At 38.6% G+C, this 16,811-nt stretch overlaps 1 protein-coding gene across 1 annotated transcript in view; it reads left to right on the top strand.

Moving 5' to 3' along the window:
• The window catches only part of RGS22 (regulator of G-protein signaling 22), a gene marked incomplete at both ends in the record, with an annotated part of 34,891 nt that overhangs the window by 1,261 nt on the left and 16,819 nt on the right, over positions 1–16,811 (top strand). The window contains 7 exons of the mRNA XM_009071890.1: positions 2,239–2,502; positions 2,590–2,856; positions 3,415–3,576; positions 4,520–4,700; positions 7,910–8,035; positions 9,577–9,678; positions 15,362–15,556. Of these exons, the coding sequence (XP_009070138.1) occupies positions 2,239–2,502; positions 2,590–2,856; positions 3,415–3,576; positions 4,520–4,700; positions 7,910–8,035; positions 9,577–9,678; positions 15,362–15,556 (1,297 nt within the window). The remainder of the gene's footprint in view (positions 1–2,238; positions 2,503–2,589; positions 2,857–3,414; positions 3,577–4,519; positions 4,701–7,909; positions 8,036–9,576; positions 9,679–15,361; positions 15,557–16,811) is intronic.

Below are 16,811 nucleotides of genomic sequence, written 5' to 3'. Positions count from 1 at the left end.
TCTGGGAGAGAACATACAGATGCACATATGGACATATACCTGATTACATAGCCTTGCTTCTGCTTTTTACACAGTAGTAAGATGAACAGAGCTCCTTTGTTAGGCTCTCTCTCTCTCTCCCATTCTCAGAGGAAAAAGCAGGCATTCCACATTGAGACTTGTGCTGCTGGGACCTTGGAGTCCAATGACTGATTGGAAAATTGAAAGGTATAACTCCAGATGTCTGTCTTTGTCCCCGAACCATGAGGATCACCCCAGGAAATTCATTGCTGATACATGGATTACTAATGAAGTTATTCAGGTCACAATTGTTTCCAGCTCATGACTCTACCGCTAATTTTTGCAGTGCTTTGAACAGAGAGGTCACAAATGCACCATTATTACAGACACAACCTGCAATTAGAAAGCATTTAATAGCTGAAGGTATTTGCTTGGACAATTCAGATTTAATTCCCTGCTCATTGCTTTATTGGATCAGGGTTATCAGTTAAAGTTTTGAACAAACCCCTGAGCCACTTTGCTTTTCTTTACTCATGAACTGTTTATCTCTCTCCCTAATTGCCTCACGTCCTGTGAAATTGTTCTCCATGTTTCCATTTCAAAGACCTGTGTTGAGAATCTATAATTTTTCTTTGTCAAGTGAAAACATTTGAAATAGTTTAGAAATAAGATGTTTTAAATCATATTGATTTGTATATTAATATCAACATAGTGTGGCATATGTACTTAGGAAATTATGTGAGTGCAGAGCAGGGGATCTCTATGCCACGTTCCTAATCTACGTGTCTGTCATAGTGGCCAGCAGTGGTTAAACACGGTTTATTTTCAGAGGAAGCTGAAAGGAATGTCTGACATTTCCATTTATTGGCTAGGCCACTACAGAGGGTTACACAGGCTCATGACATTACGAAGGTGAATTTAGCAGATCTGAGAGATTCAGCCTTTTTCTGTTACAGCCACATGTGGCGCGTCTGCTCAGAGATCGTAGCCACCTCCTCACTGACAGTGTTTTGCTTTAGTGATACAGTGGAGCATGAAATCTTACAGCTTAGCATTAATGAAATACAGAAGATACAGATTATTCTGTAATTTAAACACTGGATTGATAGATTGATATGAAGTTATTGTAGAGTCTCAATTGAATCATGACTTAGTTTTTTTCTTGCTTTCACTTAGGTTCTGCTGCTGTTCACAGTATCTGTAGTTATTCCACTCAGTTTTACAGGACTGACTTGTACAGTGGCAGCAGCATTAACCTAGCTAACCAGTATGTGTAGTCAAGGTCATCTCTGCTAACATGCTTCAGAAAAAATCGATTTGCTAACAGTCTGGCAGAAGTAGAATAGATATTTGAGCAAGTTAAAGCAGTAAGTTTCTCTTTCAGCAGACCATGATGGCAGGGCATGTTTAATGGCACAGGGTTGATGAGGAGTTGGGTAAAAGGAATTAAGTAGAGAAGTATAGACCAAATGAACAGGGCTGGTCACTGTTCTGAACTTTTTAGCTATAAAACATCTCTAAATGGAAAGGAGTAATTTCTAGGTGGCAGACTGGACTTCAGGATTGTTAAAAGTTTGCAGAGCCCTTTACATAATAATTTGTTTGGTTGTCCTTCTATGTATGTCAAGATTTTACCCTACTGACAGAGGCATTTGATATTTGAGTCTTTTGCAATAACCAACATAAGTGGACAAAGAATTATCGCTTACTAGCTTCCTCAGGCCTAAACAAAAGACAATTCTGCTACACGCTGTGACTTTGATCAAACTATGACCAAAAGCTCAGGAAGGAACCAGGCCTTGCAGTACAGCAAGGTGGTTTAACTGGTGTTGGGGAGCTGGAATGCTTAGCTGACTAAACAAGACAACTGGTTCCGGGGTAGCTGTTCCTGAACTCTGCTGCTCTGCTAGAATTCAACAGGGAATGAGTTTCTGAGTTATGGGCCTGAGTGTCTAGTCAGTAGCAAGAGCAGAAGCACCTCTGCTATTCCTTGCTCTGCAGAATGTCATGGTCTGATTGTTCTGCAGCAGCAGTGTGTGTATATATATATATATATATATATACACACATACATATACACATGCACATATATATGTTGCATTTTTAAACTTGTAAATGTTGATATGCAAGAGAACAGTCCTGAATCAAACGGGTGTTCAATGATCTTTTCTCATTTAATGCAGAAGAACGTTCCCTGTCTAAGGAATGCCACCAACAGAGTGTCCTTTCCCCTTCAAGGACCACATCAGCAAAGGATGGCGTTATTTGGGAGAGATCCAGAGAGGCTGAGGAAGGTTCTTCTGTGGCCATTGCTGAACCTCCTTCCCACATACAGTTAAGAGATCCAAAACTGGACAGTGCAGCAAAAGAAGAAAATGAACAGGAGAGCACAACTTTTCAGACACTAGAAGGATTCACACCAGCATACACCCAATTTGTAATGAAGAAACCCATTTCAGAACTGGCCCACCAGCAAGCTGCTGACACTGAGAGTCATGTGGAGTTCCACAAACAGGCTGAAGTGGTTACGCATGAGTTAGCAAATAATGAATTTGCCCATGGTACTGCAAAGTTACTCTTTGGCCAAAGTTCTTCTCTACTTACTGCCTTGGACTCCAAGGGAGATGTAAGAGAACAAGATGCTGAAGAAATAAGCTCAAGTTCAAGTTCTGAAAGTGGTGGGGCAGACAGCAGGGCTGCCTGGTGTGTTAGTCACAGGACTTATGACACTGGCAACAGACATGGGTTTGAAAGATTCATGAAGTTCATTAAAGGAACACTTGGGGAGAGATATTGGTCGCTCTGGATGGATATTGAAAGACTAAAGGTTCTTAAGAACACTACAAGGCAGCAAAGGTACTTCCCATTATTTAACAGTTATTCCCATGGCATTAATACTTGTTACCCAGCTACGTCAATGCAGGTTTTGATATTTCAGAGTAAATTGTAATGTTTAAATAGAACAGACACAATTAAAGTAGTCATGAGTGTCCTGACAAGGTATGTCTGAAATGACTCTGCTGAAGCTGATAAAACTCTTTTCGCAGAGTGATGTTTGAAAGCTTACAGGAAGTCAGAATCGCCATATTATTAAGGCTGTGTTAGAAAGAGATTTGGGAAACAGATGGCAACAGAAAGAGAAAAAAGAATAAAAGGAATTTTCACACGTAGGGCATTCAGTGTGACAAACTGCTTTAATGAAAGGCTCTGCTGGATTCAGATTGTCTATTCTAAGGCTCTGTACATTTTATCTTATTCACAACATGTCTCTAATTTGCAGAAAAATTGTTTTGGCTTCTGCCACTTGCAATTAAAAACATGTTGCATGACAGCAGTTTAACCAGTAGGATGAACCGTACTTGGTTCTGTACAGCATCTGATGCATGCTTATGTGACTCTTTTTGTTGACTGCAGGCAACTCAATAAGATGAAAAAACTGTACCTGCTGAGCAGTGGAAACTATTTCCTCGGTTTGGAAGTGTTACTCAGACTTGATCTACTGCATGGAGATCAGTGGAACATAAGGCATTTAAGACAGATTCAGCCTGAAGTAGTGAAACCTCTACTTCTCTACTGGTATAAAGAAATGGGCATGAACTAAAATTCTATTATTTAACATATTTCCCTTTTGTTTGATTTGCCTATTAGATTTATTTCATGTCACTTGTCCCATTACAATTATTGGAAGCAATGTCATCGTAAGTACTAGAACACAAATTTTTAGTTGAGCCTAAACCACACTGCAGTCTGCTGAGAAGCCAAGTATATCTGCATTACTGAGCCCTTGTTATTTTTCTGCCAGAGCATCTGAACTACTTTGTGTATTGCTGCCTTGGATATTGTTCAACTAAACTTTAGTCTGCGGGGTAGGGAACCACCTCCAGGCACAGGAGGTTAATTTTGTCCTAACCTGTTCCACATGGTGCCTTTCCTTCTCAAGCTTCTGAGGATGCTCTGTGTATACATCTATGTGGAATTTGACCCTGAGACCACTGTTCAATGTCTGTCATACAAAATGCCTTTTACATATTGACAGATTAAGTGAAAATAAAAATTCTAACCTATTTCCAAAACATAGTCCAAATTTTTGAACATGGTCTTTCCTCCCCAAGGGGGATCTAGAAATTGAAGGCATAAACAAATACCTGCAATTGCGAACTTTGCTGTGGAGCCTCATGAAAGTTGTAGTCTTGATACTGTGGCCTACAATTCTTTTCTACTCCTTGCTGTAGAATGAATGGGGCATATCCTACTGCAGACTCATAGAAAGGCAACTTTGTAATGGTGCAGAATTTGCAACCTAGGTTTATTTATGTGTAGTTTGGTTTTAGATTTGGAAACATGCAATGTCTACACATAGCTTTAACACTAACTGATTTTTAATTCTAGGTGCATATAGCACTGTATCTTGATACAGTAAATGTCATCATGGCAAAAAAAAAAAACCCAAAGAAGCCAAATAGCCCAATGTTTTTGGTTTTGGAAAGTTCTGCTTATGAGGGTTTTTTTTTCCCCCTAGGGGTCCCAGATTTTGTGCTACTCATTCCACAGCAATAGAAACTGCCAGTGCAAGACTGAAGCTCTGGCACACATGTCAAGAGAGACCAAGGATGGACACTGATCCTTTTCCACAAATAGTATCATTGTTACCACTGACACAAAAGTCTTGCATACCCAGGCTATCACCTTCCCTTCCTCAGGTGAGTAGGATTGCAACATTGATAAACAAACAAAGCTTTGTCTTTGGACTTTTGAATCTTCCAGCTACACGGTGCTTGCCAGAGCTTAGAAAGAGCAGCAAGTCTGGGTAAATTTATGAGGGCACTCTGCATGCAACTGGCATCTCCAAAAAAGTCATAGCGTGGTTTTGTTCAAAATAATCAGTGATGGTGTGGCAGAATGTCCCCTTTCTCTCCCAGTCTGAGTGATTTTATCTATCTTATAGTGAGCTAACTTAAGATAATCTTCATAAAGTTTCAGAAAACATGTTCACATGCTCTTCACCCGACAGCCTCTGTAATTCTCTACGAAGTGCATGTAACATATTTCTACCTGTTAAAAATGTAGTTTTAAAGCTCTAATTGTTATTAAAGTATGCTGAAAATTCTTGAAAGATATTCAGAGAGTTTTGCAATTTGCAGTTTTACATATTGTGATTGACAATGGCAAATAGTCCTGAAAACCCCTGAATGCTTTTGAGCAGTTAATTAAAACACTTTAAGAAAACACAAAGGTGGAATAATAATCAAATTGCCTTATTTTTCTGCAATGTCTTTTAGAAAAGTAGAACAAGGTCTGCAGCAACTTTATTAAAACCACCTACATCAAGTTCCTCTTTGAAGAGATCATCAAGATTACAACCTACCCCACCATCGAGTCCCCAAAGGGATGAAGTTTCTAGCAGTAGAAAGCGGTAAGTTCAAAAGTCCCTTGTACATCTTTCTGCACACCAATATGCCTCAAATATTTATGAAAGGCTTTTAGATCCTATTGTTTTCATGAATACTTTTCTTGAATACAATAATATGCTTAGTGAAGCACAGTTATACTACAGACTGCGTGCATGGAGAATTCCTCCCTGCCTGATTAGTTTCTCATTTGTTTCTGCCACCACACAAAAGCATTTATTTCCCCAAATACAAGTGTTTCCTCTTATGTAATAGTTGATACTCTCTATGTACATTCATGTTCTTTTAACATGTCTCCAACACTAGTCCTCAAAGTCATGCTGTGCCAGTGATTTCCACAGAGCCACATCAAAAAGTATTCCTCTACATTTTTTTCATTTATTATAAATTTGAACTCCCTGTACTTTTTCCTCTACTATGCACTGTCACTCTACCTCTTTTGTGCCATTTATTATTTGTGTGTTTTATAAGAAGTCTGAGTTTTTTCTTAAATATGTATTGAAAAATTTTTGTTTGTGATCCAGGTCAGAGACAGAGAGCAGAGACATGACTCATTGCTTGGCTTTGAATGACACCAAGGACTCAAAATACCAGGGTCATAGAAAGTACACCTATGCTGAGGTGCTCCCAGTAAGTACTGCTTGAAAATATTAGTTGTCTTAAATCATAGATTAAGCAACTTTATTCTACCGTATTGAACGTGAAGTAGTCAAAAATGGGAAGAAATTGGTTTGATTATATCAATATTAATGCTTTATGCAGAGGTATAATTAGAAGGTCAGCATTTTCTCTGTGATATCTGTCACCTATTTGATAGGAAATCATGGCACATACAGATGTTTATTTCCACTAGAAAGTGTTGATCTTCTCCATGGTGACCATGTGTTCAGTAGGCTATTATGGAAAACTCTCTGGATAAATGCTTCAGTGGAATCGTTGCCTGGGAAAGTATACCAAACTTATAGTGAAAACTGAATCTGCCTTAGAAAGTCATTAAAATAATAAAATTCATAAGAGGAAAATGTTTCACTTGTACAATTCCTCTTTATTGCTTGTGTACTTCATTCTTTGTTGAATTATTTCCTGCTAAGCTGGTCCTCGGTTGAGCAAACCTCAGGAAAGACAGGCTGCACACAAGAGCCTTTTCTCCATAACTACAAAAATGCTGACAAACTGAACATGTGAGATGTCAACATCTGGTAATCTAAAATATATCCAAACGTTTCTCATTTGTGGAATGGTCTCAAAACAGCCTGCTGTTTCATGGAGGTATTGATACCCACGGCCTCACAATGGAAAGGAAAAACATACTATGAGCCTATTGACATATGCATGGAGTTTGCTGAGCACTTGAGCATGATTGTTTGTTTTGCACATCAAAATCATACTTTGTTTATGACTTCACTGCAATCATTTTACTTATTTGTTAATTTTTACAGGAAAAAAAGGGTAGTCTTTGCAATTAGGGGTATTTGCAGTTAGAAATGTATATTCAGGAAGCATTCACACCATGAACTATTAGTTTTTACACCTTGTCCTACGGAGTTTCCCTCTGACTGAGGAAGGAAAATACCACCCATTTGCACTTACAGGGCTAGACTGGAACCTACAGTCAGTACCCCACAATTTGCCCTCACAAATATAATACAAAGGGGAATGCAGGGATTCATAGTTTTAACTTCATACTGGGGAGGGAGATCTTCCTACTCTGCTTCAAAAGTCTGGTTTCATCCTGCCCTTCTCCATCCCTGTTAATGTTTGGGAAAGAAGCTGGTTGCCAGCCACCACACTCATCTGCTTCCACTTCTGCTATCAGAGACAGCAAGTCAGCCAAAGTTTCTCTCTTGTGATCATCAGAAGCTAATTTACTACTTACAGAAGCCTCTTCTGGCTTCCCTGTGAGCATTGACAAAATGGATGTATTCTTCCTCAAATGCTTTAGGAGCCAGCCACAGTAAAGAGCATGGATTTCTTTCTCCCTAAATTGCTCATGATTTTGTTGCTAATGTCAGTGGTGTACCCCGGGAGACATGTATTTTGTTCCATGGTAGTTAAATGTTTTGAATCTTGACCAACTAACCACCTGTTAACTCCTCTGAATTCAAAACACAGTAGCCTGAGCTGAGACAACAGCTAAGTGGTATTGTTTAGTGTCATTGGAATTTCCTAGATTCAGAGCTAAAGGATTAATGACATTGTCATAATGACAGGTTTGGTTTTCTGTTTCAAGTATTGAGGAACCACCTAAGGGATGCTATGGTCACTTTGCTACTCTGCATGCCTTCAGTCATCAGATTTATTCCATCGGATGTGAATATTTAGTGGGAAAGTGGTATGGAGAGCTATGATCAATTGCATGTGTAGTAGAAAATGGAGTCTAGTTTCTTGTGTTGAAGATACTAATTGAACACATTGCATGGCTCTCCATTGCAATGTACTGACATTTGAAAATAATGAAAGCCTGTTATTCCTTGCTCTATAGCTATGTTTTATTTGTCCAGGGGAAGACCACTGCTGACAGTGTTGTCTTAGGGGGACCTGGAATGGAAAGCATGCTGCAGTCTCTTTATTTGGAGAACAGAGCAGGCCACTACTTCACACAATTCTGTGAGAAGTCAGGGAATAAGGTATGAACATTTTCCTACTCTGCGATAATTTAGTCCACAATTGACTGAATGCCAAGTTATAGAGGGTAGCCAGACTGGAAAAAAGATGGAGAAAGAAAGATTGATGACGGGATGAATTATTACTTGTGAGACTTCAATCCCTCAACAACAATAAACTGTTCATGTGTATATGCAAACTAATGACAAGTCTTAACCAAGCTGTCAGATTCTAACTGTCTCAAACCTATTGGAATTCTGATTGTACCATCAGGGATAAAAAAAAAGGACTAAGCATTTTTAAAAACTAACCTTTAACTTGGCAGAAAAAATGAGGTCTTAACCCACAAAAACATTTTAAAAAAGATGGAAAATCTGCTACGCAATTACTCACTATAATCTGCTTCCTTCTTACTTGTTGCATTAGTGATGTCTAATATCTCCAATGTTTTAAAAACTGCTTCCATGAAGCTCCTTCGATTTCTGAGAAACATAACCCTATTTCTTCTCTGCAGTCAGCGGATCCATCATTCATTGCTGGGTGTAAATTGAGAATTGGTTGGAACAAGTTATGGGTCTGAGTCAGTGTTTAGTGGCTTTGCAGAAAAATTGAGTCTTTAGGGGAGATTTGAATGCAATCAAGATGGACATCTGTTTCACCGCTGGCACAACCCAGAATCCAGCAGCAGTAGCTAGAAATGCCTTTGGCTACTAGAAGGCAAGAGCCAGTGTTTCCAAAGCTAAATACCTTCAGCTAAAAATGTGAATAGATAGAAAAAGGAACTTATTTTTTTCATTGGAGATAGGCATCCATCTACGTGTCCTCTAGCCTTTGCAGGTGCCAGACTCCTTTGAAAATCACTTGCTTAAAGTTTTCTCTACAACTGTGGAGCCTATTTCACTCATATGTCATGTCTGGAAGGCTACAGTTTGTGGAGCAAAGTTGCCTGCCCCCATCTTTTTGGAACACATTCTTTATTGCCTAGTGATGGGAGTTTTGGGGCATTTTTAAGATGTGAACTCCATAAGTACATGATTAAAACAGAGGGCTTGGGTAAAGCTATAGACTTCTTCTGAAGGATCTTTTGCTGTTTGAATTTATGAAATGAGGCCAAGACTCTGTGTCTCAGAAATGCATGTAATAAAAATGTAATGATAGTCTCAGTAACATCTGTCAAGTACACAGAATTTAATTGTTTTGGTTATTGCTGCAAAATGCTATTCTACCATGGCACAAACTCTGCACGTCCATTATCAGCATTTCTTCTTAGGACTGGCTTTATGCCACTGAAATGTGGTTACTCTTCAAATGTTAACTACAATGTTAATGATTTCAATGGCCAATTATGCATAGAGGATACAATAAAAGATAGAGTATCACAGTGACGATGCCATTAAATATGTTGTCCTTCTGCCAGTATGCAACAGAAGATTAAATCCATCTTAAATTGAACTTGATTTATGATGACCCCAAGGAGCTAAATAATTACTTGCATTGGAAAATCAACCTTTTATAAAGCTGTGATATTTGGGTAGCAATAACTTACAATATTTTTCATCTCTAGTTGTGGGAGAACAGTGTGTACTTTTGGTTCGACCTGCAGTCTTATCATCAGCTTTTTTACCGAGAAACTCTTCATCCTTTTCAAATACGCAAGCAAGCTCAAGTAAGTTGTAAATAATGTGTTTTCCCTTCACAAATACATTTATTAATTCCCTTCACAAATGCATTTGTTTAGTGTAAAGACCAAAAAGAAGATAGAAAGTAGAAAAGTTTCCAAATCTTGACAACCCACACCAAAGTAAATCTGGGATGTAGACAATAAAGGAAGCTCTTTGGATTGTTTCCATGGAATTTCTTGATTCAAATGTTAAACATGCATAATTTGATTTCTAGGCTCTGTTGCCTGTTCCCAGTTTTATCTGTTATACTCAGTTTACCTAAACTCCCCTTTGCTACTCTGCGTCATATTTGGAAACTGTCTGCTTAGTCTTAACATCAGCAATAGTATTTTTTCTGAACCATCTAATTGTGCTGTACCTTTCCTTCCATCTCCTGTGTGGGTTAGGATTGCAGATCTCACAGTCCAGACCTCAGATAATGGATCGTTGTCAGTCCTGTTTTAATTTTTTTGACTGTCATGGAATCATGGTTATCTTTTCACATTTGTCAGCCCGCAAAGAGATCTTTAGACCCTCATTTACTGTCAAATGGAATTGATATTTCCTATAAATGAGTATTCTTAATTGACCATGCATTTTAAATCAGGGAATAAAACAAAACTAAGCTGCTTCACCAAAATGGTGCTGACGGCTGTCACTGATGGCAGAGTAGACCAGTTCTGTCGGGGAAGGAAGCTGCAGCACTGTGACATCATTAGAAGAACTCGAAGGAACTTTGAAAATCACTTTGTGAAACTTTGGCCTGTTTTTCCTCTCTAAACCTTGTGTAGGAATATATACTATCTGCATGTTTCAATATACGTTGTTATACATCAAAGCTGCTTCACATATCATTGGAACAAATACCTGGAGAGAGCAGGTGACAATAATCTCTTTGTACTGCTAATGGTACTGAGCATCTGGAGGTTTTACTGGGGCAAATGATGGAATTTTGCATATTTGTCCATAATATTCACCTGAATCAGTGTTATTTGTACAGAAACTCCAAGCAGAGGCTGAGGCATGGATTCCTCTCTTTCTCCTGTCTCACCACACTGGGTAAACAGAACTATTCAGTTTTTTCCCCTCCAGCTCTATTTATGGCCTGATGCTGTGGGAACTGAACGTACCCCTAAGTCTGACTGTCTCCTGTATCTGTCCAGGCCTGTGTGTGGCTCCCAGCCAACATGCAAGTTAACCGTATCTAGACTGTATCACCATTTTCATATGTGTTCTGTTGCAGGACAAATCTTAGGTTTTGGTCCCTGATGGTTTTCAATTTGGTTTCATTTCACACCATCTTACACTTTTTCTGCAGTGGTTGCATGGCTGAAAATTAAGGCCTGGGTCTTTTTTACTTATTTCCAGTGCTGGCCTGGTGGTGACAGCAGAACATCACACAATCAGTGTTACCAGGCAGTTGCAGAGAGCTACATACACACACAGCCATTAAAGTAAATACATCAAAACGAAACATGTGAAACTGTTCCATTAGCATAACTAACAGCTGAAATATAACATAACAAATCAACACATGTGCTGCAACATTTGGTATCATTCTCAAGCTTGCCTTTTAAGGCTGCGGAAAAATTATGCTTGTTTTCATTGGAGCACGGCAAAGAGTCAAGCTGCAACCAATCTACACAATCTGCTTACGGAAGAGATGCCTTCCCAAATTCTGCGCTCACCTTTGGCACAACAAGACAGTCATTCCAAATACTCCTAAGAGAACGTGGATAAGATTCGCACGGCACATTGCCATATATATTTTACTATTTATTACAGAAAGACATACAGAGTATTCCCTATGTGTTCTGCCTGCTTCCTGTGAGAAACAAGAACAAACCTGGATTGCTGTGTATCTGCTACTCACTCTTTCATTTGTTATATCAGCTCTATAACAGAGTAAGAAAATGCATTCCAAGGTGTATATGCATTCATATGGGGAAAAAACTACAGTGAGAATGAAATCTGATGGATAAGCATAATGATGAAGACTGGTAATCATTCAGGAACATAAATGGTTATTCACTATAAACACATTCGCAGAAGTGTAAAAAAACCTGAAAAGCAACAAATAACTGCATAATGTAGGTTTCGATTTTTTTAAAAAAAAGATTAGAAAATTTAATACAGTTATGGAAAGTACAACATTTTAACACTAGAATAAATTTAGATAAAGGGAGTTATCATTACTGTGAACTTGTAGGGTCCGACACAAGATTTATGTTAGTGGAAAGTGATGACGGAGGTTAAGGCAGTTTAGCCTCTCTGTTTAAGACCAGTCAGTGCATTGCATTCTTCCATCATATGATTCTGTCAAGTAGCTGCACAAGCCCCTCATTTAGATTGGAGCAACATCCATGCCTTTTGGCAGCAGTACAAAGCACTTGGACTTAAATCTTTGTCGCATTTCTTGATTCACCCTAGTCATTCCGAAATTGCTTATCAAAGTCTTCTCATTTGAGGATGAATTCACACCAAAACTGAAGCCCTGTACAATCCCTGATTTGGAAAGCCATAAATGAGGCCAAAGCCTTAATCTGTATTTTCTAAGCATTTCGTATCTTCAGATTTGTGTCATTGTAAGTAATTTAAATATGCAAACTGACCAAATTTCCAGATAAGGTTTTGGGTTCAATTCATCATTTATTCTAATACATTTATAGGAAAATTTATAGCTGGCAGGTAGGAAAATTCTTTGTGGTTTTCAATAGAAACAAAACAATGAATCAATGAAGTATGAGGTGCACTTGATGTCACATGCTTAACATTTTTGTATGAATTTGTTAACCTTTAAGTTCATTCAATGTAATTTTTCCTGTTGCTCATTTAGGAGATTGGCCAATATAACAGTTCCAATATGAGATTCAGCAAACCACAAAAATTCCTATAAATATTACTTTTTGAAGGACAAAATGTATCTTGCAAACTTCATTGCCCAGTGTTGAAGGCTGTGAACACAGACACTTTCCTCTTTTTTGACATGCCTAGAATTCTTCTCAGTTGGTTTTCCTGCAGTTCTTGCAATCAAGTCCATGCAGACCTACAGAAGCACCTGAACCCTCAGCAAGGGACACAGGGGTGAAAGCTTCTTCTTATTTCTCCCATATGCAAGTGCATTCATTCACTGTGCCACTTTGTGATGCTATCTTTTTGCCTACTCAAATCCCATAGCAATGGAGTCTTACAAAATTGAAGTCAAAAGATGGCATCATGCCAAACCCTCAGACACTGTAAATCCGCATCTTTCAAAAGAGAAGAAGCCATCCTGATTACAGCACTGAGGGGCTGGTTCTTTGAGTTTGGAAAGGTGCACTGCTAGACCTAACCTAACCACCTCTTAATTTCTGCTTCATGTGTATTGCCAGCTATAACTCTAGAAAAAAATATCTCTCTCTGTTATGCTCTGGTTTGGCATGTGAAATTACACAGGACTGAGGGCAGTTCTGCAGGTAGAGCAGCCTGCAAAGGCAGTCCCTAATATGGCAGTATATAACAACAGTGTTTATGTGAGCAGATTGTCAACAATTTTTGGGAAAAGCTTCCTTAGTCTGGGCAATATCTAACTCTGTAGACTGATTTTTTTTGTCAGCTCTAAGGAAGAGTAGCTAAGAAGTTAACCAATTTCATACAAAATCATAAGGGAAAGGAATTCTGCCCAAGAAACTTCTGGTGGTTTTGTTTTAATTTTTTCCTTAAAACTATGCCAAAATGATCACCTATTTAAGGAACCAGGTTAAACGTGTGTTAAAATATTGAGGACCTATTTTTGACCCTTTTTATCAATTTGCAGATCCCTTGTGTGATTTTATGAGTCATAATGGGTGGAGCAATGTAGCCCGAGCAACGAATGAAATAATTAACCCCTCTTTAAAAAGCCTGTTTATAAAGACACCACATTTTTAGATCATTGGATTTGTCCCTTCTAATTTTGAAACAGACTAGAACATGATGTAACAGAAACTTTACTACTGCTAGGGCTCTTCAAAATAACTTTCAACTTTTGAAATTGCTGCGAACGTAATTAATGTTGTCTCTGTTAAATTTATTTGGAAATTTTCTGAGAAGGACATAGTTTAGGATAAATATGGTCTTGTTCTTCAGCTAGGACTCTTCCTGTGGATGCCCTCTTTCTGTGACCTTACCCTTACAACTGTGTGTCTTTATTGCACTGTTACTGTGGGCCACAATAGGCACGAACCATCTTCGTTTTCAGTGATCAGATCTATGCAGAAAGGGTGTGGAATCCTGCCTAGACAATAAATACAGTAATCATAACAAGTGCTAACTGAGGGATGGATGTCAGCCATCATAGCCCTGCATTTCTCAGTGACCTAATACCAGGAGAGTCTAAAGGGTCTGTTTCAAATTGTAAAGGTCCGAAGTAATGGGGATGTACTCTAGTACCATCGATGTTTGAAAGAAAGAATCTAATAAATCAGACTTTAATTTAAAACAAACAGAAATATAGTTATTTAATGTGCTCAAACATCTCCCCCTGTGCTTGAAATCTAAGCACACCAGTGGTTTATTACTGCTTGAACACAGAGTACATGTATTATTTTCTTCTTTTCTATTGCTTTGCACACCTGCTAGTTACATCTGGAATTTAGCAACATAAGGAAAATGGGAATTATCAGAATACTGCATTCTTCATTGCTAATTGTTTGGTAATAAATAGTGAAGATGGACTCACTGGTGCCAGCCAAAGAGAAATTCTGATTTATGCTACTAATCGGATCCCTGACTGTATGTCTGAAAATTAGTTAGACTCTGATAATATGAAGAATAGAAATTTTTTTTAAGTATATGAAATATACTAAGGCAGAATCTTTTTTCACTTGAGTCCCTCTTTGCAGTCAGAATCATGATGTTTTAGAAAGATATTCTGAAAGATCCTCTTCCAAGATATTCCCGGAAGAAAGCATTTTTCTCTGAGTTTTCAATGTTCATTTTCATAGCAATTTCTGAAACATTTAGAAAACTAGAATTTTACTTAGAGGACTATTTGGAAAAAATACTGAAATACATAATATCCTTCAAGAATGAGCTGCTAGGGAGAAGTAAACATTCTCCAGGTTCAGTTTTCTTCTCTTTGTACATGTTGAATTGCAAACTCTGTATGTTTCAGATATAAAAGCATGTTATAATCCTCTCTTTGGTAAGGATTTACACCTGTGTTGTGTAGTGGCATCTCCTGCATGAATCTTGTACTGTGATGGAGTCTCATTAAAAAACTCTTTAAGAGAATCTCCACACAGAATGAAATTGTATACTTCTTCATTAATTTTAACCTTAAATTTACAAATTCCCATCTATTCATAAGTAAGAGGTCTTCGCTAGTTGGCCCAGCACATATTGTGCAAAACAACAATGTGACTTCATGAAGAGTGCTATTGCTGTAATAATTGCAGTTAATTGAATTTAAGAATCAGCTAAATATTTCCAAGAATTGCATTAAGGATTATTTTGTCATCTAACCATTTTAACAAGCAGGAGTAAAAATTTCAGGGAGGTTGGTCATGGCAATAACTGAATTTTGGACAAAGTAGTTGTAATTAGATATATGTTCAGAATATACAGCAGGGCAGTGAGGGACAAATGTGCACTAATTCTCTCCTTCAGCAGTTGTGACCATTGGAATGGATGATGGCTAAGAAACAGCTTTCTTCTGTTTTATTGTAGTTCCTTTATGCAATTTACATTGCCCCATCTGCCAGTATGGACATTGGACTTCATCAGACCAAGAAAAACATGATTTATGGGAAAATTGACCCAGCTTTTGAGGACCTTTTTGACCCAGCAGAAGAACACATCCTCTCTATTCTGCTAGAATCATGGATGAAGATGGTGGAAGCAGACAAAGATGCATATGGAAAGGTAGCAAATCTGGATGACTCTTATGTTAGGGAAGAAAATCACAAGAGCCTCCATATGCAACCCTGTTATATTTATAGTCAGGAAGGGAGAAGTATTACAAGATGTTTTGCTTACCCACTCCTTCCTATGCTGATATGTGGAGTAGGCTGAGCTTCTTGTGCAGAGCAGACTTCTCATCTGAAAGGAAGGTGTGGGCTTTATAGACTCCTTGGCCTGTGAATTAGGGAGGAATGCATCTTGCTATGGTAAAATTTCTCTTTGCACTCAGGAGGTGTCATGTTTCTGCAATCTTATGATTGATCAGAAACAATTTTCTTATGATGGATTGCCCACAAGCACTCTATATTTTTAACGATAAGCACAAAGTAAGCTGTGTTTCTAGAGTGTGAGTGCAATGGTAGTAAGTCTCTATTAACTGTATCAAAAATCACAGAATTGAAGTCCTGCTACTGCTTAGCATAAGAAGAAATGTGATATGGTAATCCAGCTCTATTTGCCCCAAACACTTTTCAGATCACTGCTCTGATGTGTAAGGGCCAACTGTGCTTTGCAGGCCTCCTGAAGTAGGTAGCTTAGAAGTGTACTCAGTTCTGATCTCAGAAAGCTCTTAAGGCTTGAATTGAGCATGTTCATGCAGAGGAGATAGCTGCAGTCCTGACTGTGCCTTTGACAAATAAGAACAAGAAATGGTGGTGACAGTGGTGGATGCTGTGGCTCTCTGTTTGTACACTTATCTACAAGTTAGCAGCTGTAGCTCAAACTCCTTTTGGGAGCCACAATATAAGAAAGATATAAAGCTATTATAAAACATCCAAAGGAGAGCTATAAAGATACGAAGGGACTAGAGGGGAAGCCATATGAGGAGTGACTGAGGACTGCTCAGCCTGGAGAAGACTGAGGGGAGACCTCATCATGATCTACAGCTTCCCCATGAGGGGAAGCAGAGGAACAGGCACTGATCTCCTCTCTGGTGACTAGTGACAGGACCCAAGGGAATGGCATGAAGCTGTGTTGGGGGAGATTTAGTTGGATATTAGGAAAGGATTCTCCAGCCAGTGGGTGGTCAGTCACTGGAACAGGCTCCTTAGGGAAGTGGTCACAGCACCAAGCCTGACAAAGCTCAATAAATGTTTGGATGACGCTCTCAGGCACATGGTGTCATTCTTGGGGTGGTCCTGTGTAGGGCCAGGAGTTGAGCTTTGATGTTCCTTGTGGGTCCCTTCCAACCAGGACATTCTATGATTCTAATTCAAGT

The sequence above is a fragment of the Acanthisitta chloris genome, unplaced genomic scaffold, assembly GCF_000695815.1.
Source record: "Acanthisitta chloris isolate BGI_N310 unplaced genomic scaffold, ASM69581v1 scaffold25893, whole genome shotgun sequence".
Classification (NCBI taxonomy): domain Eukaryota; kingdom Metazoa; phylum Chordata; class Aves; order Passeriformes; family Acanthisittidae; genus Acanthisitta; species Acanthisitta chloris.
Note: the sequence above shows the minus strand (reverse complement) of the source record. Positions and strands in the feature narration are given on the sequence as shown.